General features: G+C 40.4%; 1 protein-coding gene across 1 annotated transcript in view; it reads right to left on the bottom strand.

Annotated features, from left to right (window-relative positions):
* NTNG1 (netrin G1) overlaps positions 1-27,505 on the bottom strand; it is a 298,389-nt gene that overhangs the window by 67,515 nt on the left and 203,369 nt on the right. The window contains exons 3-4 of the mRNA XM_055340644.1: positions 14,241-14,413; positions 2,527-2,553 (exon numbers count right to left, since the gene is read on the bottom strand). Coding sequence (XP_055196619.1) covers positions 2,527-2,553; positions 14,241-14,413 — 200 coding nt within the window. The remainder of the gene's footprint in view (positions 1-2,526; positions 2,554-14,240; positions 14,414-27,505) is intronic.

Below are 27,505 nucleotides of genomic sequence, written 5' to 3'. Positions count from 1 at the left end.
TATGGTTACATACATCAATAATTCACATCAAAAGTATGTATCATTCACTTTCTTTGTGGTATGCTTTGATGATAGGAACCTTGGGGGTGTTACAACTGTTAAAATGGCATTGTCTATATACTTGGAGAAATTATGCTCATTGATTCCTTCTTTGGGATAAAGGAAGAAGCCCTGGTGAACCCCCAAACTTAGTTAAAAATCCAAGCGACTCCCTCTTCTTTGGTTCATACCTTGGAAGCCCATTCCTGCGCCCTCTGGAATAGGCAGCAAGTCATCTAGCATGAATTCTTGCCCTTTGGAGAGGAAAGGAATCCACTAGTGCATACAACAAGCGCCTTATGAGCCCACAAAGAAGGAACGTGCGAATGCTGTTTAAGCAGCCCAGAAGATACTCTTGTGTTGGATGGTTTGATCGTAAATCTCTCGACTTTAAAGCCAGCAATAGGCAAGCCAGTTGTGTGGGACATTGGGAACCTCCTGGCAGCTTTTATGTTCCTATTTGCTGGAGAAATCTGAGGGGACACCCACTGCCGTCCTAGCAGAGCAGCCAGAGGCATAAGGAAGGCAGGTCACAAACTAGGACGTTATTCGTCAGAAGGTTTGGTGAGGTATTAAGGAGTTAAATTTTCCTAGAGGCACAACACAGCATCCTTTCGGGTCACCACTGATTTCAAAATAAAACGAAGCAAAACAAAACTGGAATTTCCTGAATCAGTGTGTAAAAGGTCAACATCTGCTGATGCTCAGACATGGGGCATGTGGTGGAGGCGGCCGGATGAGATGGGGAGTGAGCGGTACAGTCAGAGGGTCCATGCAACACACGACTGACACTCTGAACAGAAACACACCCAGCGCCCAAGAACTACTTTCCATCCATCCATTTCTGACAATCTGACAGGTCAGACGGCCATCGCGGCCTCCAATGAGCTGTCTCTGCTGGCTACCATTTGGTTCCCTTTCGTCCTAAAATGCATATACATAAATGAGATTGTCAAGGCCTGAAAGGAGCCCACTGTGGGCCGTGTGCGTGTGTGTGTGCGTGTGTGTGAATACACACACACTTAGGCAAATGCCAGGGAAATACTGAAGCAGAACATTGACACTATGAGAGCTGAAGTTTCACCTGCCAGTTTGTAGAACTGGTGCCATTTCGACAAGACCAGAAAGGCCAGGCTGGTAGCATTAGGCTGGTATCTAAAGGGTTGTGAACGCTACGTCTATTGACAGAGCCGCTGATTTTCATGGCATTTAACACACAGCTCATGCTTAACAAATCTGCGTCCAGGCCTGTTGGCGAGCTTAAGTAAACTGGCTTGATTTACAAAGTAGAAGACCTGACGGTGCATTTATACGAAGTGGGAAGCTGTTTTATCCAAATTATCAAGTATTGCTTTGAGGATGGACGTTGGGTATTCAACGGCTGTTCGCACGCAGTCACCCTGGGTGCCACAGCACCCACGACGACGAGGGCTGCGAGGGGTGACCACAGCGATCACTTACAGGGAGTAATCTCTGCCTCCTCAGCTCTTTGTTTGAATGGGTGATTCAGCAGCCTGCGAAGGACTTGGCCATCAGAGAGACATGGTGGGAAATACAGAAACGTGAGATGCTGCTCTGCAAAGCTGTGGGGGGCATTTCCTGAATGAACACCTCAGGCTTGGTGTTGGGGTGTCATTGTTTTATGGGTGAAGAAGGGACACTGCAATGGGAATGGAGAAATGTTCCATAGAAGCTTGAAGAGGGACTTCTCTTTCAACTGCTTCTATTTCTCCTAAAAGATTTCTTGCAGGAATTTCTGGTTAGTTGGATTCCTAAATTTTGTATATATTTTCTATACCCCATTCTCTATCAAACTTAAGCCTAAGTGGTCAGGAAAAGATGAATCACTGTATTTTCATAGGGAGAAATGTACATACCGAGGTTTGTTTTTGTTTTTTTTCCCCTTCGTTCCCCCAGGAAGACTAATGATCACCAACCTGCCTCTTTCAGGCCTTCACAAAAACTGGCATGTAATAAATTACTAAAATTCCCTCCCTCTGGTTTCATGGCGTTTTCACTGGGTTCTAATGAATATGCCTAAAGCATTCATTGGTATTCATTCTCTGCTTTTAAAAATTACGGTAGAAATCCATCCAGTCCTAAGGAGAAAGTTCAATTTGTTGTGGGTTACTAAGTATGGGTAAATAGGACGGCTTATATGTCTGCTAAATGAAAAATGGTTTCCTAAGCAATCGCACCTCTGGAGAGGTGGCTTCATTGGTCAAAAGCAGTCAGGGGAGCTGTGGTGCTGGCATGTCCCCAGCGAGGTTACACAGCGATGACTATTTTATCTGTGCTTTGACTATATCTGTGCAGAGAACAACAGTTCAATCCACAAAGAAAATACCCTCTTACATCAGAAATGGACACTGGGAAAATAGATCTTAGGAGCTCAACAAGAAAACAAAGCTAGCCTAGACTTGGTTTGGTGGTTTTTCTTTTTCTTTTTCTTTTTTTTCTTTTCTTTTTTTTTTTTTTTTTACTTACTACCAATACTGGAAATACTGGGGATACCTGCAGAGAGAAAGAAAACAATAAAGAAAAACTGTTAGACAGTTATTAATACATGCCATCTTTAACTTAAAATACAAATCTCAGAAACTTAACACTTAATAGCATTCAGATCATTAGGAAATATGCACAGAAAAAGCAAGATATGTATTCATCCATCAAAACCATTTTGCTTTCATTCTAGAACTCCTGAACTTATCAGGGCTGGAAAACTAATGCTCCACTTCAACAGCTGGTTCAAGACAACTTCATGACATCAAACATTTTGTGCCTGCCTGTAAAGTTAACGGACGTTTGTGTGTGGTGCAAAACAGATTTTAAGCGAGGCTTATGTTCTGGGCACGGAGTGCCAAATATACACTAAGTGGACCTGTGCAAATATACCCACATATGCACGAGATCTCTTTAAATGTGTTATGAGATGCATAGGTCGGCTGCTGAAAGTCATTTGGCCCTTTATTTGATTAATTTCACATAACCATCATTTTTAGTCCTCTTTTACTTGTCAGATATGTGAATTAAACTGTGTAATAGAAACTTAATTGAGCAGAATAATTCAAGAATACATTAGGTTGTTCATATCGATCATGGACTTCATCCATTTTCCCAGCTTCCACTTTAATTTACAGGTTGTGCTAAGGTGGTGGGACCATTTTAGAATGCAGTGGACTTGGTTCAAATGTGGACGGGAATTTAGTCTGTCCCCTGACAACTCCTAGCCAAGAGCAGGGGCACAGAAGCCAGGCTGTCTGGGTTTGAAGCTTTGCTCCTAGACTCACTGACTGTGCGACCTGGGGCAAGTTGCTTATGCTCTCCGTAGCTTGATTTTCTACCTCTGAGGGTTATTGCAAGGATTACACAAATTGATGAATGCAAAGCACTCAAACTGCTGCTTGGCAGGTAGTGTGTACTATACCCATCTTTGCTGCAGATTACCATTATTGATATAGTTGGTTCACCAAGCAAGCAACACTATGATAGATATCGCTGATTAAGAGTCTGATATTTACATCTTCTTCACTAAATTTGGGTAGTGGTGCCAAGGAGGGCAGGAGATGGGACTCAGACCGGACGAGGTGAGAGTCCTGCTTGGTTACTGACTAGCTAGGTGATTTGGGGCAAGTTCCTTGCCTCTCTATGCTTATTTCCTCACCTGAAAGGGGTTAATAATATCTACTGCATAGGGCTGCTGGGGGGATTGAATGAAATAATCCATAAAAATGTCTGACACATGGTACATAGCTAATAAGTGATAGCTGTTAATGAGCTGTTCAGGCCTGTTCTCCACATCACTGGAGTGTACTCCTAACAGGTGGTAAACGTAGGAATCATTAAACTTCTATTTTCGTATTTATCTTCAAACAACTGCCCTCTGCTTGTTTTAACATTTAACATTTAACATAACTTGTTGAATCATTGTACCTTACTCAGAGATTTCTAGGTGTGTTCTTTAAAACCAAGAGCTACTTTCCTATTTCTTTAAAGGGAGGGATTTAAAGAGGAATTAAAGCTTACCATGATTTTTTTTTTTAAACCTTGGAAGGATTAAAATTTTATCTTTAGTTATTAAATACATTTAAAAATCTCTTGATTTTAAAGCACAGAGTTTATAGTGCTTCAGCTTAATTACGATCATTCTTCAACCAAAACTGGAAATCTGAATTTCCATTTCTGTGTTTTAGCTCTGCCCTCTGAACTGCATTTCAAGCTGAATGCAATCTCTTCAAAGGACTGCTGAATTCCTGACCCAACACGTCAGCAGACTGTCTTTGCTGCAGCGTGACAGTGACTTGGTACCGAATCTTTCCTTTTTTCCCCTTTGTAAATCCCCTGTTGAGTGAGGTATGATGGAAGCATCATAATTTTAGTATCAGTTGCAGAAGCTCCAAATTTCCCCATGATCGAAAATCCTGCTCTATTGGAACCGCTTGCCTTTTGTAATCCGTCAAAGAGGATGGAAGTTAGGGTGGCAGGAAGAGACTTTTTTGGTATTTTCAAACTTACACGGAGCTAGAGGGCCATGCATAATGGAAGGCGAAGTTCTCAGGATGTTTGGCCAGACACAATGGAGAGCAAACCTGCAAGACTATTTGATGCAGTACTTGCTGCAGCTGAATACTTTAGAAAGATGTAGAAATGTCTCAATTCCTTTGGGGATGCCAGTACAGGGAGGAATGTTCACTGCAGCTATACAAAGCTCGCCAAGCAGGGCCATTATACGATCCTATTTTCCTCATGAAGATGTTTTCTATTACCTAACATTTTGGATGCTTAAAATTCAGCCTCTTCCTCATTTTTGTGGCTCACAGTGTTTTGAGGTGTTGCCAGGTGAGTCACTTTCTATTCCATTGCTATAAAATGGCAATTGCTGAAAAGAGTTTTAAACTTTTCATCAGGATAAAGATTTTTGAAGTGGCAAATAACTGAACACCAGGGGATGTCCATTAGTATATTTTCAAATGTTATGGTTTTTCCAAATGTTCCTTATTATAATGTCCAAACACCTTGTTTTTGATTCCCTACAGACAACTAAAGATTTTAATAAACCTATTACATCCATCACAAAGGCTACAGGCAAGCCAGGAGAAGTCTTCCAAATGCCTCTGGAATAAGACAAGGCTACAATTCATTTCGTGAAAGGCTGGGTTTCTTTGGAGTCTCTAAGGGATGAATCAATGAACACAATTTCATCTTAAAGCAGAGACAGTTAAAAAAAAAAAAAAAGCAGAGACAGTGCCTATAAACCATGGGAAGGAGAGTCACATTACTCTCAGGAAGATTGTCTAGACACATGTTGGCAGTTAACATTCCCTGTGAAGTGACAAGCATTATGTAAAGAATATTTTTTTTTTACCTTTAAAATTGAGCTTGGAAGTTATTTCTCCCCTTCCTCTTCATCTCTGATGTGGATTAGCCACTCCCTGTGATTGCACACCCCTTGTAGAGTCCTCCCTGAGAAACTGACCAACTTCTATTTGTAATTGTTTGTGTCTTTGCCTGAGAGTTCTGAGGGACAATCGTCACACCTCATTCCTGTCTGTATTTCTGGAATCTGCTCAGGACAATGTCTGATACAGAAGAGCTGTTCAATGTATATTTGATCAAAACTTTGTCACTTATTTCCAAGAAGGTTTCTATCACAGTGAAAATACTTTTTGGTCATAGTATGATCTTGGCCCATATAAAATGTTCCACGGAAACATTTCTCAGAGTTCAGTATTAATGGAAATTTTTGTTCTTTCTGGACATTTCCTCCATTCTGGTAGCCAGAGTTATACAATGTACAGATGCCCCTCACGACTCTGCCTTCCAGAAAGTGGAGCAGAGACTCAAAACGCAACCTGGTGCTCAACTGGGTAAACTCATTTCATATTTGGCTCTTTTCCTTCGATTCCTTCTCTCACATCTCCTTTTAAACTCCTATTTGGATACTCTTATTTGTATCTGTCTTTTTCCCTGAGCCACCGAGGGGCAAATCCAGATGTTGTGGGTCTAAAGCATAGTCAAATCTGGGAAAAAAGGAATATTAACTTTAAAATACAATACAAAATTATATATGAAAGTATTTTTTTTTAAAGTTTAGAAGGATTCTAGTGAGGAATCCTGAAATTTAAGCTTCATTAGGGCAAATCCATCTATGAAACAACCTCAAAAATACTTGCAAAAGATAAATACGTGATAGGTAGACAGAAAGGAAGCATGAGACCAGGTAAGCTGATTTATAAAGAGTAACTTAAAAATGAAGAGCAGAAAGGGAGTTACGAAATAATCTCATGGACCCTTTCACTTTACAAAAGAAGAAACTGAAGGCACAAAGAGAAGCAAGAGCCTTGTCCAAGCCAACACCTTTATATTCAACATTGGAACTGGTAATTCCTAATTCTTGTTTACTGAAACACTGCTAAGCTTTCACTGAGGAAATGAAGCACAGGTATGCATGAGCTTCACCAGAAGGTTCTTCAATACATGGTCTATGAGTTTAATACTGTTGCTTCTTCTAGAAGAGAAATGCTGCTTCAGTCAGAGATACACATACATGTTGAATAAGCCGAAGAGCTTCATGTGCTAAAAAAAATTAGAAGGTGCTTGGCTTGTAGGCACTTGACTCCTTAACTAGCCCTCCCCACTCCTATATTTATTTTAACGTTCGTTTTAAAGGGAATCTGCTGCAAGGGTGAGCACTTAGTAGAATTATATAATTATTTTCTCCTTCTCCTTCTTCCTGTGATTTTTCTAACCCTCCCACCAAGTAAAGGGCTAAAGGGGGCATAGCTAGGCCACAAAACAAACACCCTAATCTTCTGAAGCAGACTAATGCAGTGCCAAAAGTCATAACTCCTTCTGAGAATCAATGCAAAGTCAGCAGCTTTTCATCGAGGAAATCAGAAGGGACACAGATTTGGCATGCCTCAGATTGAGAGGAAATATTGCCACTGTTGTGATAGATAGCTTGAAAAAAGCCTATCAAGCAGATGACTGATCTTCAGAAGAAGCCAGGCTGCAGCCATCACAAGCTATAACTTCAAAAACCCAGTTGAATAAGAGGTGAGTGATGAGGGAGAAACCATTCTGCAGCCTCACTTGTATCCTGGAGGAATTGCTTCCAATGTCCTTCTAGCCCTGGTCAACCCAGAAGCCCACTGTGTTAAGAGGAGGTACAGTGAGCTGTCTACTAGGAGCTCGAAGGTGAAGGAAATAAAGTTGCCTTCACAGAATTGTGCCATGCAACTCATATAAATGATCCAATCAAAGTTAGGTACACTCATCTTACAAGAGCAGAAGGGGTCTAGGACCTGAGTGTATGTGACAGACTTGGCAGAGGTGACCTCAGCCTGATGTAGCCTATTGACATATCTGAAGAATGGGAGAACAGCCAATCAGAAGGGAGAAGCCTAGAATGAGGAGCATTTTGAGGCATATGGTAGCACTGCTGGCCCAGCATTGTCTCAGGAAGAGGGAAGGGTGACCTGAAAGCTTTCAGACCTTCAGTGTTCTGTTGGCATTAGGCAGGCTGACTCTGTGGCAAGATGGATGCGTCAGGATGTCTCAGCCTCATGTTATTAGCATTAAAGTCATTTAAATTTCCTGATCCCATGCTCACCAAACAACCTTCTGATTATTATCTGGCTCTGCAAAGAGTCTTAATTACGAGGCAGAGAATACACTGGTCATAAGGACTTAAATATTCTGAATACCATCACAGTTATCTCATATTCTGGATGCACAAATTGGGTTTTGGACACAATTTATCTCCCTATATAGTTGCTGTCTCCACAGGGAGAATTTACTCATCAGGCTGGGATGAGTCGATGTGTTAGATCTCAGTGAAATTATGACAGTAGCATCTCACTTTGTTGTGTGCTGACTATGTGCCTGCCTCTGTTCTAAATACCTTATGTGTATTAATCCATTTAATTTTTATGACAATCCTCTGAGGTCAGCACTCAGGTTTATTTTTCAGAGGTGGGAAATCCAAACACAAAAAGCTTGCCCAAGATCGTCTCTACCCGTTGGGAAGGAAACTGAGATCTGAATCCAGAGGTCCAGGTTTCAGAGCTTGTGCCTCTAACAAGTACTCCATGCTATAATCTCTTAATTTGTTGTATTTCTCTCCAATCTTCAAAAAACAAAAACAAAAAACAGTTCTAAAAACTAAAAGTTTTTTCCCCCCCAAAAAAATCACCGGCAGCACAACATAACGTGCTCTGAGCTAATTTGGTGGTCAAACCTGACTGGAAGGGGTATGAGGTGAGAATAATCATGGGTTTGCTGCTGAAATATTAAAATGTTTGATTAAATGGTGCTACCTTACATTGTGCTGTGGGTATGGACATAATATATGTCTATAATATATGTACTACCTTTAGGATCCTAACAATTTTGAATTTCAAATCATATTTGGTCCCATGAGCTTCAGATAAGGATTGTGGATTAATGCTTATACAAGAATAATTTGGTATTCTGGTTTTAGATATTGGACCAGCAGCTTGGTTCACATAAATAAGGCTCTGAGAGGAAAATACTCTCTTAAGGTGCTGATAGAATCGGGGTTCTGAGCCTGAAAGGCTGGTGGACAGAGCCTGAGAATGCTCAAGTCACTGAGGCCATGAATGCCATTGGGGAGGTCTGTGAAGATCAGTCAGCCAATGTGCCATCTCTAGATGGCTGGATGGGCTATGAACACCCATGAAAAAAATGTGAGTCATTTTCCCATTTTATTTCCTCCAAGATAGCTGACTTCCTGTAGGAGATTGAAGACCATTGTGTTAGAGCTGCTGAGCTGTGAAGACCACACATTCCAGGAGACATGGGAAGATGGATGGGAGGTCAATGTACCCATGTGCACATTACAGCATTATTTAGGTTTACCTACTCATTCACCAAATAGTTGATTCTACAAATATTTATAAAGGCCAGGAATACAGTATGGTCTTATTCTTAAATTGCTAACATTTTAGCTTCTAAGTCAGATAGATCTGAGTTTAAGTCTTGTTCTGCAATGCATTCGCTGTGGGACCTTGGGACAACTTACTTATTAATCTTTGTGTGGCTGTGGTTCCTTATTTGTCAAACATGGATAAAAATAGTACATACCCCATGGTGACTAGTATAAGGATTTAACATAAGAATGCACTTAAAGCCCTTCACAAACTATAAAAGTCAATGGCAAACTTGATAGAAGTGGCCATTGTTGTTATTACAATTTTGGTTATAGAAAGTCAACCAATTGTAAGTGGACATACACTATCAAGAATCTAGAGCGCAAAGAGCAATTGATTTTGCCTGGGAGGATCTAGGTGAGCTGCAGAGAGAAGTTGGCCTTAAGGGGCAGCCTTGAAAAAGGAGAATTAAAATAAAGATGAGAGAAGGGCAATTAGAGAAAGGAATAAATCTAGTATCTAGCATGTTGACTTTGAGATCTTCGTAGACAGCTGGAAAAATCAGTCTGGATTCATTAGAAGGATGCCAGGCTGTAACTGACTGATTACTATTAAACCCGTATCAGTGAGAACTAAAACCACAGGAATAGATGGAAATGACAAGGGGAAAACCATAGACTGAGAAGAGGTGGGGGTGGAGAGCTCGAAAAATTTAAGGCAAGGGCAGAAGTGGAGTTTTTGGATAAGACTGGCTTATTTGAACAGGTGTCAAAATGTTCCTAGCCCCATGGAGAATAGAGGAAGTCACCGAACTTTAACCTGAGAAGCAATATAGTGCAATGTGCAGTCCCTAGAGTCAAGACATACGTGGGTTTAAATCCTCCCTCTCACCCCGACTAGTCTTGGAAACCTTAAACAAGATATCTGCCCTCAGCAGTCAGCAGATTCCATATCTATAAAATGAAACTAATAGCATCTACCTTTTAAGAGTGTTGTGAGTTAAGAACGAACTAAATGCATGTAAAGCACTTAGGAAACTGTCTGGATAATGATACACACATGTGCACACCTGGGAAAATATAAATTGGTCAATGTGAATTTAATCCTAGAGAAAATAATAGAATGATCACCAAATTACTTTCCATTACTCAGAGGAGCCCTAGATATTGTGTAACAATTCAAGTTGGATTTCTGAACAAACAAATAATGTCAATGTCAGAACAATTTAATTTTCTCTCTTTGAAGAATATTAGACTGTGTAGGTAAGAAGAAAGTGAAAGATTGTATACAGAGAAACTGGATGGGCTTTCTAAGTCTTTCTTCATGACATTTGTTATCACTAGGCTGTAGAAATTGCTTCGAGTAGTCGGTCCCCGAAAGAGTGTTTTATAGAAAGTTATTAAGTGTTCCATGAACAGTTAAGTTTGGGAAACACAGGGCAAAATATAATACTTTACTATAGGATTCTCCAATGTTTTTAATAAGGTAATATGAGTATCTTAGAGTCATTATAGTTTACAGCATTTTCCAAACTTATTTGGCCATGAAATTCTGTAAAGGGTCACAGAACCCACCTCAGGAAGCAGAGGCATAGACAATATTGTACCTTTCTTAGAGTTATAGTTAAGGTTGACTGTTGAGATTTCAGCATCTTGATATAAAAAATATTGTGTGTTAATCCATAGGGATCGGATCATAAATTTAAAGGGGTTTTACTTAATACTTCTATTCACGAGCTGGACAATAACAATCAAGTGAATCATAAGGAAGCACAAAGTTGGACAGAGTTGCTATATACTTGGAAGATGGAAAAGAACTTCAAAGGATACTGGGAATACTATCAAAAATAGAATGCAGATGAACAGGGAGAAGAAGAAAGATGTCTTACAGAGAAAACACAAGCTTTGTAGAAAAATAAAGAAAACATTTTGAGATTATATATATATATAGATATCTATCTATCTATCTATAATATCTATAGATATCTATATATATCTCCCAAGAAAACACACTGAGTCTCCAATAGAAAGCGTGGTGAATAAAGTGTAATCACAAGAGTCATTACTTCTGCTTCCACCGAGTCTGTTGTAGTGATGAGCATAGAGAAACGTGATGTGTCTCACACATTATAGGGACAGCTCTGTTTTAGAATGCTGGGGCTCTGTATTCTTCTCTCCTGGCTCTATGTGCTCCTTATAAACGTGGCCTTGGTGATGCTCCAGAATTCAGGACTTCCAAAGTCATATGCTTCTGAGCAAAGTCCTGGTTTAGGGTCCTCTGAATGATGGGTTAACTGTCTATGAAGGGAGATCTTATAATTTCATGGTTTAATAAAGTTCTTTTAGTTCTTTTGCTAAGAGTAGGCAGGAACTGACCTTCCTATTAAAAAATGATCCTGGCTGCTGAGATTCTGCTAAATCAAATGATTATCCAAGATGCATGGTGTTTCTAGGCCATTGAAGAGTTGATGTTGAGGGTTCAGAGACTGTAGCTATTCTTTTTATACTTCTTAGGTTTCGTATTCTTGTATTAGGATATGGCATATCCTAAGTGTTCCTCTTAAATAACTGACTCGTGGTGCACCACATAGAGTCGTGTGTGTGTATGTGTGTATGTGCGCACACACACAAGCATGTATGCCTGTATATAAGAAAAAGCTGATATGAAATAAGAATCATAGGACTGGCAAAAGTCCTGTGTTTGGCTGACATTTCGACACTAAAAAATTAGAGGGCCTCTAGGGCAAGCAACCCAGCAGGAGACATGAAAATCTTATTATATGAAATAGAATTTGATGATGTTAATCTGGAGAAGAAAAGAAACTGGCATCCATATAGCTCTTTTACTACTTAAAGAGAAAAAAATCATTGGAAATTAGGACATACTCAAAAATAGCATTAAGAAATAAGTTTTATAACAATCAAAGGTGTCCAATAATGAACAAGTATACCTTATGAAAAAAAATCCTAAAATTAAAATTAGTTTTGAACACTTATTTTGTGTCCAGTGTTATGCTGAACACATTACATGCAGTAGCTTTTCAAGTCTCTCAAAATTCCTATGAGGTAAGAACTGGTTACTACTTTCACATCATAGATGGGAAACTGAGTGTTGGAGAGGTTAGTTTACTTTTCCAAGGTCACACAGCTAGTGAATATATGAACTGTATTTGATCCTGGGACTTGTGTACTAACCCACTGAATTGCTTATTTCCATCCTTAGATGTTTTAAAGCACATTCTGATGTGTCAGAAATTCAGCTTAAGGGGTTCTTGCCATTGTAAGGCTTTTCCATTCCAAGACTGAACCACTGCAGTTATCTCTAAAATCTTCCACCTAATTTCTGCCATATGGAAGACTGAAACATTGAATGGAGCCTCCTTGGGGGTTGTGTCCCCCTGTCACCTTCATATTTTAAGAAAGATGGGAAAAAGTCTAAAAGTCTAGAGAAGGCCGGTAAAAACTAAGGGACAGATGGGCAATGGAGTCCACAAAGAAAATCAAAAGAGGTCGCATTCCTTTGGTCAGGGAGTGATTGGTGATCTCCTGCAATATGCAAAAGATGAGGGGTATGTACATCATTTCCATGGAGAATGTACAAAAAATCCATTTCAGTGAAAAAGCTTGGCTGGCACAAGAAGGGGTTCCCAGTGAAAATGTCTTGAAGTAAACGAGGCTTTGAAGCTCAGTTCTGGGTAGAAGACCAGTCGTGCTAGCATAGCAGCCAACGCAGCAGCTCAGGCCACCTGCCTTTCTGGGATAGTTCTGACAAGTTGGCCGGCCCTGAGGTTGAGCCAGAACGCTAGCAAGTGTTGGTGAGCCTTCCTCTGCTCCATCCTGTCCCGCTAAAGCAGCAGCAGACACTGAAAATGGAATCTGAGCCACTTTCATTTTGGGAGACCTTTAAAGCAAATATGACAAGTGTGGTGATAGGGATTCTTGGTAGCCAGCCACAGGGTCTCATAAACAAATAACCTCATGATGCCTTCCAAATTCGTGAGTCTATGGCCCTGAACAATTGAGGACAGCCAACAGAGTTTCTGCTAATAAAATTGCCTTGAAAAGCCAACATTTCTGCTTAACAGAGCTTTATGTATTAATTTTAGGAGCTAGACTGTCCATTTTTTTCTTAAACACAGAAAGAAACCGAACACCCTTACAAATAGGGATGCTTTTTAAATCTTTTGAAGAATATTTTTTTCTGCTTCATAGAAATTTTATCATAATTTCATGCCCCCATACTTCATGGCTTGTTACTCGCTCCATTAGTCTTACATTTAACTTGATAAGGTCCTGGTTCCTGTGATATTAGTTTTTAGGTTTTGGTTTCTCACAGCTGCTGCTTTGAAGTACCTGATAACATTCTTAGCCTCACAGAGAGCCAGTGGCTTTTCAAGCCCTCATTCCCCCACTGCTCACTGTCCTGCTATTTCTGTTACTTCTCACTTCGTGGGTGTCTTCCCAACCTCACCCCTCCTCTATTTTTGAAAGAGGGCGAACCTGGGGCTTTTGCAAGTGGCTAATTCAGTCCATCCATGGAATTGGACAGTTTATTCTGGAAGTAATCATTTCTCACCCTGAGCGTGTCAGGGCATGTCTTCCTGTAGATGTTCAGGGATTTTAGTGGGGTATACGCATGAGTGGTAATGAGGCATCTCTCATGGTTCCTGTAAACACACGCGCTCAGACATTCCTTTTCTTAATGCAGTATCTATAGTCATGCTCTGTAGCAAAAGGTGGCTTCTCCTTGTAGGATCCATGCCAGGCATGACCTCAAGTGCTGAAATTTGGAAAAAGCCAATTATTTCACTAGGCAAAATTAGGCTGTAGCTAAAATAGGACAGGGAAGCATCTTCCAGAAAAAGCATCACTCAAGTCACCCAGTAAGGGAAATGGGATTATAACCATGTAGAGAATTTCTGGAGTTGTTTATGGTTAAAATTAAGTTACAGTTGGGAGTTTTAATAGGTTAAGCAACCTATTAAACAACACAATAGGCTGTTGTCATTTTAATAGGAAAGTAATCTGGGGCAAGAAAACAAACATCTCCTGTTTCATCCACTTAGAAAAAATGTCTCCTGATTTCCATTATCTCCCAACACATTTGATGTGAATGTTGGAAGACTGAATTTAACAGATGATCCGAGTGTGAAAATGTGCTTACAAGTCGTAAAATAGAGACTAAAGCTTTAGCCGCATTTCGAAGAGGAACAAGATAACCGTGAGAGTAAAAGCACAATTGCAAGTGAAACTGAGGGAACTATCAGCTCATCGTGCACAAAATCCAGTGTTACAGAGCAAAGTTACTCACAGGTATTTGCAGTGCCTTTGGGAATGGGGAGATATGAGCCTGGACTCCAAGGTCGGCCCTGATAATTCTTCTTGCATTTCCCACAGTCTGGACCTGTAGTGTTGTGCTCACATTCACAGGTCAGTTTGCTGTTGTCATACACGCACACGGTGGCATGGAGATTACATTTGCACCTAAACAGAAGAGAGACAAGAGTTCGTTGTAAGTCAGGTGATCATCTGACTTACTTACCCATCTATCTCCTGGGGAGGTGGCTCTGACACCCTGCAGTGCTTGAGCTACATAGAGGCTCTGGGCAAAATGTAGATCTGCAGTCCCCACCTTCAGAATCTTCTCAACAAGGCACAAAGGGTAGGGTTAGGATACAGTCTATCTCATACCACACTTTGAGGAATCCTAATACTAGTCGGTCTGTTCAGTGGGGCCCTGAAGGTCCCGGAAGACAACTGTGCTACAAAATCACGGGTTTCTCAACAGGTATTCAAAATATTGCCACCAATGAGCAGTGATCTTATTATATTATCAAATCTATGACAATTTCATCTGGGTTTGAAAAGCAATGTTATCTTCTGTTTTTTCCTTAAACCAGAACGACAATTCTTACTTGTTTAAAAGAAACGATGACCATTAAGACAATTTGCTATTCAGACTTTTTTTATAGACCTATGGAGATCAAAATCAGGTATTCCTGATTGTCTAAAACGACATTATCCCAGATCAGAAATTTTTCCCACCAAGGCCTCTAATCAATTCGAGTGGTCTTTAGATTTCTCACTCACAGCAAATAAGGTAATTACAAAGGTCTCTCAGAAGTGGGTCAGATGACTCAGATAAAAGATGCTTAGAAGCCTAGAAAATAAAATAAAATAATAAAATAAAATAAAACTATGTGGCAGGGGTCTGAGGTCATTTGCAAATGCCTTGCCTTTGGTGTCTGTGAAGAGAGCTGTGATATATGAGAGGCAACAATGGAATATGCAGGTTCTACAAAAACACTTTCCCCTATCCAAAGTCTTGCACTATAAAATCTCAAAGGCCAACTGGATATTTGTTGATGTAGCAGGTTATAAATTGTAACATCCCAAGCACTCTGCATCCTCTGGAAAAGTAAAACCAAGGTTGCCAGGATGACCATGACCCAGGGGCCAGGACAGAGTAGGCAGGAAGCAATGTGTCCACATAGAGGGGAGAACTAGGACATCCCTGACGGGGCATAAAGGATCAAGATCTGTTACAGCCAGCATCTGAAAATGTTATGTATGTGTGTTTGTCTGTAGATGTGTGTGTGTTTTTAAACTAGTCTGGCCTCTTCTAGGAAGTAGGACAAAAATATAGAAAGCCAAACTTCATAAAGACAAAGAAAGATTATAGTGTTTTACATTTGTTTTCCTTTGTGGGGTATGTCGTGAATTGGAAAAAGTTAACAGTAGTCTTTCTTAGTAGGAAAAGAAGATTCTTTCAGAACTGATGTTGGTATGCCTGGGTGGCTCAGTGGTTGAGTGCTTGCCTTCAGCTCAGGTCGTGATCCCAGAGTCCTGGGATCCCACATCGGACTTCCCGCAGAGAGTCTGCATCTGCCTATGTCTCTGCCTCTCCCTCTGTGTCTCTCATGAATAAATAAATAAAAATCTTTAAAGAAAAAAAAGAACTGATGTTGGTTTCTCTGACATCTGTAAGCAACATCCAAGTTTCTTGTGTGCAGATGATGTTTGGAACACCAACCCATCCTCATGGCAAGAAAGTGAAGGAGTGGCTAAGATTGTTACTGAGAACTGTTGGGCTCTCTTCTAACTCAAAGGTGTAGCCCCTGAAATAATACCCACCCCTCGCCACCCAAACCTCCCTGGATAAGACCACACGTCCGCTTTATCAAGGGTCTACTATAATTTGCAATACTTACAGCTATACTCTGCCCTCTGTATAGTTATAAATGGTAAAAAGCTGGAAGTTTACTACTTAAACAATACCTATTCAACTTAGATACATAAAAAGAACCTTTAAAATTAACATGTACAGTGTTCTAAAAAGATGAGAAAAACATGATTCAGTTAAGTGAAATAGACAGTGTTTAATCATGAGTTAGGTCTCGTAACAGTCTCCTCTATGCAGGGAGTCACTTGTGTTAGGTTGCTTATAAAAGGATCTTTCTCCTTCCAACATTAGCACCTTTATTTATGGGTGTGTTTTTTTAAAAATATGGAAGATGTTAGAAACCTAAGTGATAGAAGCACCAACTTATACCGATTTAGCACCCTATCTGGTGTTAAAAAATCCAAAGGAGGAAATGAACAATATGACCCCAAAGAATATGCGTGTTTCATACAGGAAGATCAAGAACACAAGTAGTAACTGTAAACTGGATTAAATATCTTTTAGCTGCTAATACTTTTATACTTGTAGTCCCTTTCTGAGTTACAGACAATTTCCATTCTCAAGACTATATTTGCTGAGAAAATATTCTTTAAATAACAAAAGAAGGTGAAAGAAAAATAGATGACTATTTAGTCTCATTTCCCTCAGATTTCTTCCAATTCATGGCGCATCCTCACCTGTCCAAAACCCAATCATTCAAGGCTCAATTCAATTCAAACTCTTTCCAGTTATCTATCCTGCTCACTGCAGACACCCTGAGCTCTATCTTCTGATTTCGTTAAATGCTTCTGTGTATTTGGTTGGGTTGTTGTTACTTAAGGCTCTTTGAGCTTTTAGAACACGTTGACTCATTGCATAAATCTCTCCCATCTTAAGGGGAGAAATACTCACCTTGTACCCCTGGTCTTCTTTTCCAGTTACCTCTTTAACACTCTCCTCTCTTCTTGAGTTTCCTATATCTACATTTCCCATTCTCTCATCCCCCACTCACTTTCTCTTTCTCACCAAACGCAGCCTCTCTTGCCAATGTCATCCATGACCTCTTTGTTGAAAATCCAATGGATAATTTTCTTTGCCTTATTTGACCTCCCAGTAGTATTTGAATCTGTGGGCTACTCCCTTTCTTCTGATGCTCTGTCCTTGTTGGATTCTCAAGCTCATATTCAGAATCCTCTTCTTATTTGTGTTCTCTTTATGTGCTGTTCTTGGGGTTCTGGCCTGTGAGCACTGTCAGCCTAAGTGACTCTCTTTGGACACTCTTTTTTTTTTTTTCAGATTTTATTTATTTATTAGAGAGAGACAGAGAGAGAGAGACAGAGAGAGAGAGAGAAAGAGAGAGAACACAACCTGGGGGTGGGGATGAGGGAGATGGAGAAGCAGACTCCCCGCCAAGCAGGGAGCCTGATGTGTGGCTTGATCCCAGGACTCTGGGATCATGACCTGAGCTGAAGGCAGACGCTGAACCAACTAAGCTGCCCAGACACCCTCTTTGGATACTCTTAACACAGATTGTCCCTTCAGTTTCCTCTGCAGTCCTTAATGGCTATGAGTTATAGCAAACTTGCATTTTAAAGAAAATTTGCGTAATCTTCCTCTACCCTGAAATAATAAGCATATACAAAATAAGCTTAAACATTTGAAAACATTTTAGGAGATTCAGAGATTCTGTTACCCATAGGGATCCATAGAACCCTCTTTCCATTATTCCCAGTGAGGATTATCTGATCGACATGTTGATAAATCCTGGATCTATATCTCCCTCATGGATCTCTTTCTTGGGTATGTTAAACTTAACAGATCCCATATTGAATTCTGGGGTTTCCCTCTCCTACCCACTCCTCCTTCTGGGGTTACTGTGTCAGTAAATTGCATCACCTTTCAGGCAGTTAGTTGAGAATGCCTCCCTCTTTCTTTCCTATCATAACTAACTTGTCATTGTTCCGTCTCTCACCAAGTTCTAAGATCCCTTTCCTTGATAACTCTCAAACACGTAGTACAGTTCTAGCCATTGCCACTGCCCTAGTTGAGATCGCCATCGCCTTCGATCTGCTTTATTACAATGGCTTCTGAACAGACCTTATTGCCTCCATGGTCCTCCCAGCTCAGTCTCAACACAACAGTCAACATAATCCTTTACACAAAAATATCAGAGTCATCTTGGCTTCGAACCATTGTAAGACTTGTCACAATTCTCAGAGTAGAGTTCACACTCTGTAACATGGCCTCCAAGTCCCTTCAAAGCTTGTGTCTCTTCCCTTTTCCAGTCTCATCTGCAACACTGGTAATACTCAGTTCTTCAAACTTTGCCTTCAGGTAATCTTTTTTTTTTTTTTTTTTTTTTTAAGATTTTATGTATTTATTCATGAGAGACAGAGAGAGAGGCAGAGACACAGGCAGAGGGAGAAGCAGGCTCCCTCTGCAGGGAGCTCGATGTGGGACTTGATCCTGGGACTCCGGAATCAAGACCTGAGCCAAAGATAGATGCTCAACCGCTGAGCCACCCAGGTGTCCCTGCCTTTAGGTAATCTTATAAACTGTTCATTTTGCCTAGAACATTCTACTCAACTACCTCTACCTCATTTACCTGCCAAATTCTTATCATTCATGTGTCAACTTGTAAATTTCCGTGCCTGGCTCCTAAATGACGTTCAAAAAACATCCACTGGCCAACTATCTGAGGGCTTCTCTGACCCACCAGCGTGCCTTTCCTATGTGCTCCTGTGACACTGGCAAGGCCAGTCACTTGATAAAGCCCACACTATCTCTGCCTTAGACAAAGACTGTGTTGTCATTGCTTCTTCTATCACTTTTACTGGAGTGCAAACTCCCGGAGGCAACAGTCACGCTTGCCTTATTTATTGTAACATCCCCAGTGTGTGTTAAGGTGCTTGGCATATAATAAGTACTTAAAAAATATTTGAAAGATAAATGAGTAATTAATAAGTAAGTAAACTCTCTGAGCGCAGGAAGTGCATGGGTCTGTCCTACTATGTCTAGCCTGGTGATGGACTGAAAATAGAGAATCAATAGGCATCGTATTAAATCGAACACTCCATGACATGTGCTGAAAACTGCCACATGCCCTTATCATTGGCTTTTATAATGGGCAAAGGGAACTTTATAAAATTGGTAAGACTTTAATTTAAACTCCAGAGAATTTGCCAAACGCCTAAAACCTAACACAAGAAGAAAATGCCTGAAAAAAAAATGCCTGAAAGACTTAGGAAAATAACACAGTTTAGAGGAGAAAAAATAAATAAATAAATAAATAAACCCCAAATCATTTGCATAACATAGTTATTCTGGAATATGCATCTTTTGGCTTCCACTTCTCATGCAGGGATGAGCCCCCCGGGTTCAGGTGTTTGGGCAATGTTGCTTGGGCACTGGCAGGAACTGGAACTTGCCCAGCAGTAAATCTGCTGACCTAGCCCAGCTCCTGGGCTGTCTTTTCTCTGTCCTTGCGACAACTCTCATGCCTGGGCTGAGCCCGTGACAGTGGATGCTGAGGTATCCCAACACGGGTCAGTTTTGGAAAATAATTCCCTTTCATTATCCACAGCTCAGTCTGTTTGCATCACCCCATTCCAATCAGATGCTGAAATTCTTTATGTAGAGCCCCTGCCAGAGTGGCTTTTCCTCCAGAAAAAGAAAGAAAGAAAAAAAGAAAAGAAAAGAAAAGAAAGAAAAGAAATAAAAGAAAAGAAATAAAAGAAAAGAAATAAAAGAGAAAAGAAAAAAGAAAAAAGAGAAAAGAAAAGAGAAAAGAAAAGAAAGAAAAGAAAAGAAAAGAAAAGAAAGAAAAGAAAAGAAGAAAAGAAAAAAAAGAAAAGAAAAGAAAAGAAAAGAAAGGAATGTCACAATGGTGAGAGACTGCTCTCAATTCCTAGGGTCATGACCTCCCGCCTCGTGATGGGGTGGAGGGCAGATTTCTGTGTCGTCCCCTTGTCTCCGACAGGTTCATTATCCACTTCCATGGGCATCCGGCTCCGACGTCTACCAGCACGTTGCCCAAGCTGAGAGCTACCAGGCTCTGCGAGCAGGGAGCTATCTGATGTTCTGGAGAGCTCAGCCTATTCCCCGATCCTGTTCACACACACACACCTCACACCAAGACACTGCAGACAGAATGGACTTGCTTGTACTTCGGAGATCTGCTTGTGTCTAAGTGACAAGCCGTACGTGTTGTCAAATAACGGCACTGGTAAGACAGACTTCCAAAAAAGTGAGCTCCAGTCTGCGGTGCAAGTGATGAGAACCAGCGTCTTCTTGCTTTCAACCAGGTCTGCACTTCCTGTAGTTTAGTGACCAGCTGTCATGAGTCAATTTAATCTGGCTTATAAAAAGGCTCCAACGTTTAGATCTGTGCCACCTGCCAGTAGGTATGAAAAACCCATACAGTCTGCCTGTTTTTTTCTTAAACATAATTTAATATATTTATTCTGGGAAGCATGTTATCCACCCGAATTTCCTGTGAGTTAGAGGTCTATATATATCATCTATTACTAGTGTTTCAACTAGAGGTACCAAGACAGAGAAGTTTGAAACTGGCCCTTTCTGAAGCAAAACAGGAAAGGAAGCCAGGCTTGCTGCCCTGCAGGTGGGAGATTTGGCTACTTTGGTGCCAAGGGAGGGTTCACCATGCAGCGAATGGAGTTTAGCATCATGGCCCATTCAGGGCCTCGAGGAAGACCTACCAATATGTTCATGTGGTCGTGTGCTTTTGCATAATTCTCACAAATAAGATATTTTTGCATTTTTTAAAATTAGTGAAGGTAAGTTTCAGGCCTCACAAAACCTAGATCAGTCTCTGGTTGCACTCCCTGCCTTGGACTGGCAGCTACACAAATGCTTTTAGAAAGTGAGTTAGCACAAACACTGGAGCCTCAAAGATGTCTTTTTCAAAAGGTGATAAATTATAAAATGCCTCTCACATACTTTTTCTGCCTCCGCAGCCCCTTGACCTTTCTCTTTTCACTCCGACACATGAATTTCTGGTTTCCACCTCAACATGTTATTTGCAATAGGAGACCTGTGGCAACACCATTTAAAAATTATGTGCTATTCATTATGAAATCAGACAGCCCGGGTTCAAATCCCACCTTCACCACTTACTTGTGAGGGCACTGGGTAAGTGACTTCACAAACACACAAACAGAACTAATGTTGACTGAATACTTCCAAGTACCTGAGATTGTGCTAAGTGCTTTTGCATATTTCACACGTTATTTCGTACAAACCTCACAATAGTACTGTGGGATTGGCACTAATTATAGATGAAGCATTTGCATATTGACGGGCTAAGGAACCCACCTCTCCCAGCTAGGATGAGATGGAACCGGGATTTAGACCGTGGGCAGCCAGCCTCCAGAGCTCTGCTTTTACCACCAAAAGTGGAATGCTGTCTTTCTAAGTATGGCTAGGCCTCAGCTGCCTCGTCTGTAAAACAGAGACAATAAATGGATGGGTTTCAAAGAACGGTTTTGGGTATTGAATAGAAAATGTATGCATGCCCTTAGGATAGCATGACACAAAGTTCTTGACAAATGTTATTTTCAAGTATTATTATTTCTATAATAGACGACTGAAATGGACTATCTGATTCATTCTGTAAGCCTTAATTAATAACATATTCTCTGGATAGTGTCGTGAGAAGGCCCATGGGATTCAACACCAGAAGATGACATAGAGTTCTAATCTCCAAGAAGCCTAACTCAAAAACAACGGCCGCCGCTCCATCCTGTAGGAAGAGAAGCAAACAGGCTCCACCAACCTGATAGACTCCCGCTCCAAAAAGCACCAACAAGCTGTGTGAGTTGCCTGCCAAAATCAGCCAATCAGGACAAGGTACTTTTCTAGCCCTTTTCAGCATAACAGACCTGAGTAGGAACTTCCCAGGGGACCTTTGTACAAGCAGGGCCTCCTGTTTGTGCAGTGAGGCTTGGCCAAGTGCTGGGTGTTGCTGCTGTGTCTCCATGCAGCTTGAGCTGTGGCCCCCAAAAAGCCTTGCCTGTGCCTTTGACCTTTGGTCTGGCCTCATTTCTACCATTGTGGGACCCAAGATCTCAACTCCTGGAACAATATTCTATCTAATAATGACAATGTAGGGAAGTAGGGTGGTAACACTGAGTTGTCTCTCCACTGATGCTGTATTTGCACTGAACAGTCCTAGGGACAGCTCCTACCTCTGAAGGTGAGGGGAAGAGGAAAACACTTAATACCCCACCACTGTATGCCTGGAGCTGTGCTGGGTGCCTTATGTGTGCTGCTTCACCCCATCCTCATTATCCCTGGGAGCAGGCAGTATAAGTGTCTATAATTTACAGAGGTGGAAAGTGTGGCAAAGAGCAGTAAAGTGATTTGCTCAAAGAAACACTTCTGGTGAGTGGTAATCAAGAGTCAATTCCAAAGGCCGGGTTCATTCTAGGACATCACACTCGTTGAGGCAGAACAAAGCAAACTGGTTCTTGGGAGAATTAGACTAGTGGTTCTAAACAGTGATATTGATACTCGAACACTTGCTACCTAAATAGTGGTCCCTGGACCAGCAGTTTCAGGATCTCCCCCCGCCCCCCGCAAAGCCTTGATAAAAATCTCAGGCTTTCCCCAGACTTGCTGAAGGAGAATCTGCATTTTAACCAGATCACCAGATGATTCATGTGCAGAGTAAGGGTTGAGAAGCACTGCTGAGTCACCAGTGTGTCAAAATCCTGACGAACAGGAAAACTAAAATCACGGGTGTGATCCTCATGCAAACTCCTCTTCCACCTGTATTCTGTTTGGCAATCTTTGTCCTAAACCTGACCAGCACTAAGGTGCTAGCTGTACTCACAAACTTAATCGACCACCTTGTTTGTAAATTATGTCAAGTCCACTGATCTGCAGATTCATATTTCATATATTAATTGAATAATTTAACTATGTTAAAAGCTGTTTACACTTATTAGTAAAAATGGTATATATTTCCAAAATATACAAGGAGCTGTTACAACTACAATAATAAGTGGAACAAAAAAAACCCAGTTAGAAAATGAGTGAAGGATCTTAAAAGATATTTCTCCAAAGAAGATATATACAAATGACCAATATGCACATGAAAAGATGTTCAGCATCATGAGTCATTAGGGAAGTGCAAATTAAAACCTCAACAAGATACTACTTCACATCCACTAGGATGGTTATAATTTAAAAAAATGGACAATAGGAAATGTTGACGATAACGTGGAGAAATTGGAACTCTCACATAATGTCGGTAGGAATGTAAACTTGTGCAGCCACTTTGGAAAACAATGTGGCAGTTCTTCAAGAAGGTAAGCATAAAGTTATCATGTGATTCAACAATTCCATTTCTAGGTCTTTACCCAAAAGAATCGAAAACATGACCCCACAAAAACCTGCACACAAATGTTGATAGCGGTATTATTCATAACAGTCAAAAAGTGGAAACAACCCAAACATCCATCAACTAATGAATGGATAAACAGAAGGCAGTAGTATACTCATATAATGGAATATTATTTTGGGGGAAAAAGTGGTGAGGTACCGGTACATGCTACAGTATAGATAAACCTTGAAGACATTTGGCTAAATCAAAAAAGCCAGGTACAAAAGGCTACATAATGTGTGCTTTCCTTTATAGAAAATACTCAGAATTGGTGAATCTGTACAGATGGAAAGTAGATGAATGATTTCCAGGAGCTGGGGAGAGGGGTAAACGGGGAGTGACTGCTGAAGGATGGGGTTTTCTTTTAGAGTGATAATAGTGTTCAGGAATTTGATAACGGTGAGGGCTGCGCCACTTTTTGAATATACTAAAAACCACTCAATTGTACATTCAATGAATGCAAAAATAAACTAAAAGAAATATGGTATTTGTCTAAAACAGATGGCAGAAAAACAGTGGATAAGAGTTTGGGGTCTGAGGTCAAGTAGTCTGGCTTTAGCAGGAAGTTAGGCAAGTTCCTTAAGCTCAGTTTACTCCTCTGAAAAATGAGAATAAAATATCTACCCTTAGGGGTTTGGGGGAGCCTTAAATGATACAGGACAAGGTAGCTGAGACTGCTGATTCATGAACTTTTCCTTTTCTCACACCACCACAGTCTTAGCTGGGTGCACAGTCTACATGTGTAACGGCTACATCTCCCGGCACCTCCCTGAGCCAGGGGTGGCCATGTGACTATGTCCCACCATTGACACCTTAGTGAGAGTGAGGTCTGTAACACTCCTGTTGGGCTGCACTCCGTCCTCTGTCTTTAATTTACTCATGGACCATGAACACATGAAAATGGTATTAAGCCACCCTGGACTACATGGGCCACGGCAGTAACCACAAATAGTGGAATCGGGCCCTTGGGCAGCCTTTACTACAGTCAGGGGAAGGCAGGTCCAGATGGAGCCACTATTCCAGCTGCGGAGCACCTACTGCCCAACAGAAAGGAGACAGAAGTAAACTTCGTTTGTTTGAGGCACTGTTAATGCGAGTCTCTCTTACACATCTGAACTTACAGTTGAACACAGCACCTGGTATATAGTAAGCACTTAATAATTTAGTATAAGCTATCGCTATTATCACTTCTGTCTCACAGCAAAAGACCAGATCTTCAACTATCAAATGGGTCTGGTCTAATCCTGACCCCATGAGGAACAAAGGGCTCATATCTTTCCAGCATTCTCCTACTCCTTCCTTCATTAATAAAACCTGGAGTCTGACAGTAGTTACCACTGGTAAGCAAAGATGTTTTCAGAAGATTTAGTTTTATAAACTATGTGATGGCCAAAGTTCAATGTGAAATAGATATATACTTATAACAATTTTGGGAAAGGAGCCGCACACTTAACAGACCAACAAAGAGTCTGGAGGTTTAATTTGTCTTTGCGTTCCTGTATTATAGCAGAAGCATACAAGAAAGAGGGGTGCTAGGACTCCAGGTATCTGCTTTGCAAACCCAGAGGGCAGGTTTCTACATAACTTTTGTGCTCTTTCACAGTATTACTGAATACCTAATATGGCCCCTGGTTGATGGGGGCTTTCCTCTCCTGAACTCTTTCTTAGAAAAATTATTTTTGAAAAGTGATGGGTCTAGATTTGTTTTTTGAGCAAAGAAATATATCGTTACACAGTTTCCTCTGGAAGTATAACATAAAGCTTGAGATCTTTAGCACTTATTCACAGACATTGAGATCTTACCATCTTTTAAAATATATATGACTTATTTGCTCCAAAAATTGGTGGAGCAGGGACTAGAAGTCCTTCTTGTACACTTAAGCAATGAATGACTTAGACACCTTATGGTACTTAAGAAATCCTATAGAAGTTCCACTTAAATCTTATTGAAAACCCTAAACTTACCCATAGTGAAGCATCAGATTACATGACTTACGAAACAACTGATTCTTTTGGATAATATTGAAAATAGCTCTTTTCTACTTCTAAAGTTTGCCAGGGAGACTAGAGTACCATGACTGTAAAATAAAATAAAAATAGGAGCTTATAAATTTGAGATAATGCATTGTCCAAGATTGGAGTAGGTATACGATGGTGCTCTGTGACCTGTTTATTACACTCACGAGGAATCTGGTTAGATAAGAGGTGTTGAAAGATAAAAGATATAGCAAGATAATTATAGCAACTGAGACTGCCACTGTTCTCTGCACAAGTAATCAATCTGGAGATTGGGAGGTAAAGAGGTTGTTAAATTAAAACTAAACTAATCCAAGGCCAATTAGCAACTAATAGATGACCCAAGATATTTCAGATATGCATGGTGAACCTTCACATTTTAATTCTTTTTGAGAAAATGTAAAATTGAGGGGTCTTCTGTCCCAGAAATAGAGATAATCATTGTTCAAGGAAACAGATTCTGTAAGAGAGATAGGACAACATGATGTTAAAAGCTTGGATCCTGGAGACAAAGGGTCTGAGTTCAAGCCCTAGCTCTAGCATGAATCTGGTAGGTGGCTCCATTTAAGTCTCAGTTTCCTTACCTATAGTATGGACTGTTACTCATACCAATAACATAGGTTTGCTATGAAGATTAAATAAAATAATCCATGTAAAGTATGTATCACAAATTCTGCTAGATAGTAAGTACTCAAAAAGTGTTAGCTATAATTAGGGAGAGAGATGGCAAATCCATGGCTTGGCTACCTAAAAGTCTTTTACCATCCCTTTCTCACTTGACTCTCTATAAAACACATGGGAAAACTAAAATACTCATTTCCTAGGCTTCCCTGCCTCTAAGGTTGGCATGTCATATAGTCTAGCCAATGAGATATGGCCAGAAGTCACTAGGTGGGATGTTCTGGAAAGTTTTTTAAAAGTGGAAGCTTAAAAGGAATCATTCCTCTGCTTTTGTTTAACCTTTCTCATTTTGCCGTTTCTTCCTTTTTCTTATCTGGGATCCAGACAGAAATGCTAGAGGGACTTCAGGCTTTATAGCTGTAAGAATAGAAGCTCCATTTAATGTAGGGCAAGCTAGGAGCTAGAAGGAAGCTAGGCCTGGTGGTGTTCTTACACACCAAGCCAGGGCCTGCCGACCTCCCTGTGTGCTCTTCCTTGACGAAAACAAGCTCCACTCTGTTTAAGAAGGCTTTCTTGTTTTTAGAAATGAAATATATTCCTGACATAAGAAGCAACAATGAAGATTGTTGATGTATTCAAGTCATTTTCACACATATGTGTCCATTTTGTGGTTTACAGTAAACAACTGCCAAGTTAGATTTCTTTTTTTCTCTCATAGAACCACATAAGTGAAATACTTTTTTCATCTATTTTTTTTTTTTTACTTCCAATTGATGTGAACTATACTATGACAATTTCTGATATATTTCTTGGGATAAAAAAATATAATTCTTCTTTTTTTTTTTCTGGGAGAAACTGGGACAAAAGAAAAATAGGGCAGGAATAAACCTAAAGTTCTTTCATGCTCTGCAAAGCCACAGAGTTCAGTGAGGCTCTGGCTACAGAGCTGAGAGCCATCTGACACTGTAGGATTCCATCAGGTTAGATTGTCAGGTATGTTTTGGAATCTTTTAAATATGTAAAACTTATCCTCCATTCAAAAAAGGTCTTATTTCCTCAAATAGTTATATTAGAGTCTGATTAAAAATGACTCAGCCTGAAAAAACAGTTTTATGACTAGGAATAAAAAATAAAGCCACACCTGTGCAAAAGAAGACAATAGAGCAACCTGATTCTATATTTTTACTTTTCACTACAGAATTTGAGAGGAAATTGAATTAGATTCCCATGGGTGGTATGGAAAATTGGGGGAAATAGCTTTCTTCTAATTCTCCCTTTTCTGAGAAATAAAATAATATCCAATAGAGAAGACAGCACCTAGCAAAGCTTTTGTTTTTTATCCCTTATTTGGTGGCCTACTTTTGCTAGCAAG

This window comes from Nyctereutes procyonoides, unplaced genomic scaffold (assembly GCF_905146905.1).
Source record: "Nyctereutes procyonoides isolate TBG_1078 unplaced genomic scaffold, NYPRO_anot_genome, whole genome shotgun sequence".
In the NCBI taxonomy this organism is placed as follows: Eukaryota; Metazoa; Chordata; class Mammalia; order Carnivora; family Canidae; genus Nyctereutes; species Nyctereutes procyonoides.
Note: the sequence above shows the minus strand (reverse complement) of the source record. Positions and strands in the feature narration are given on the sequence as shown.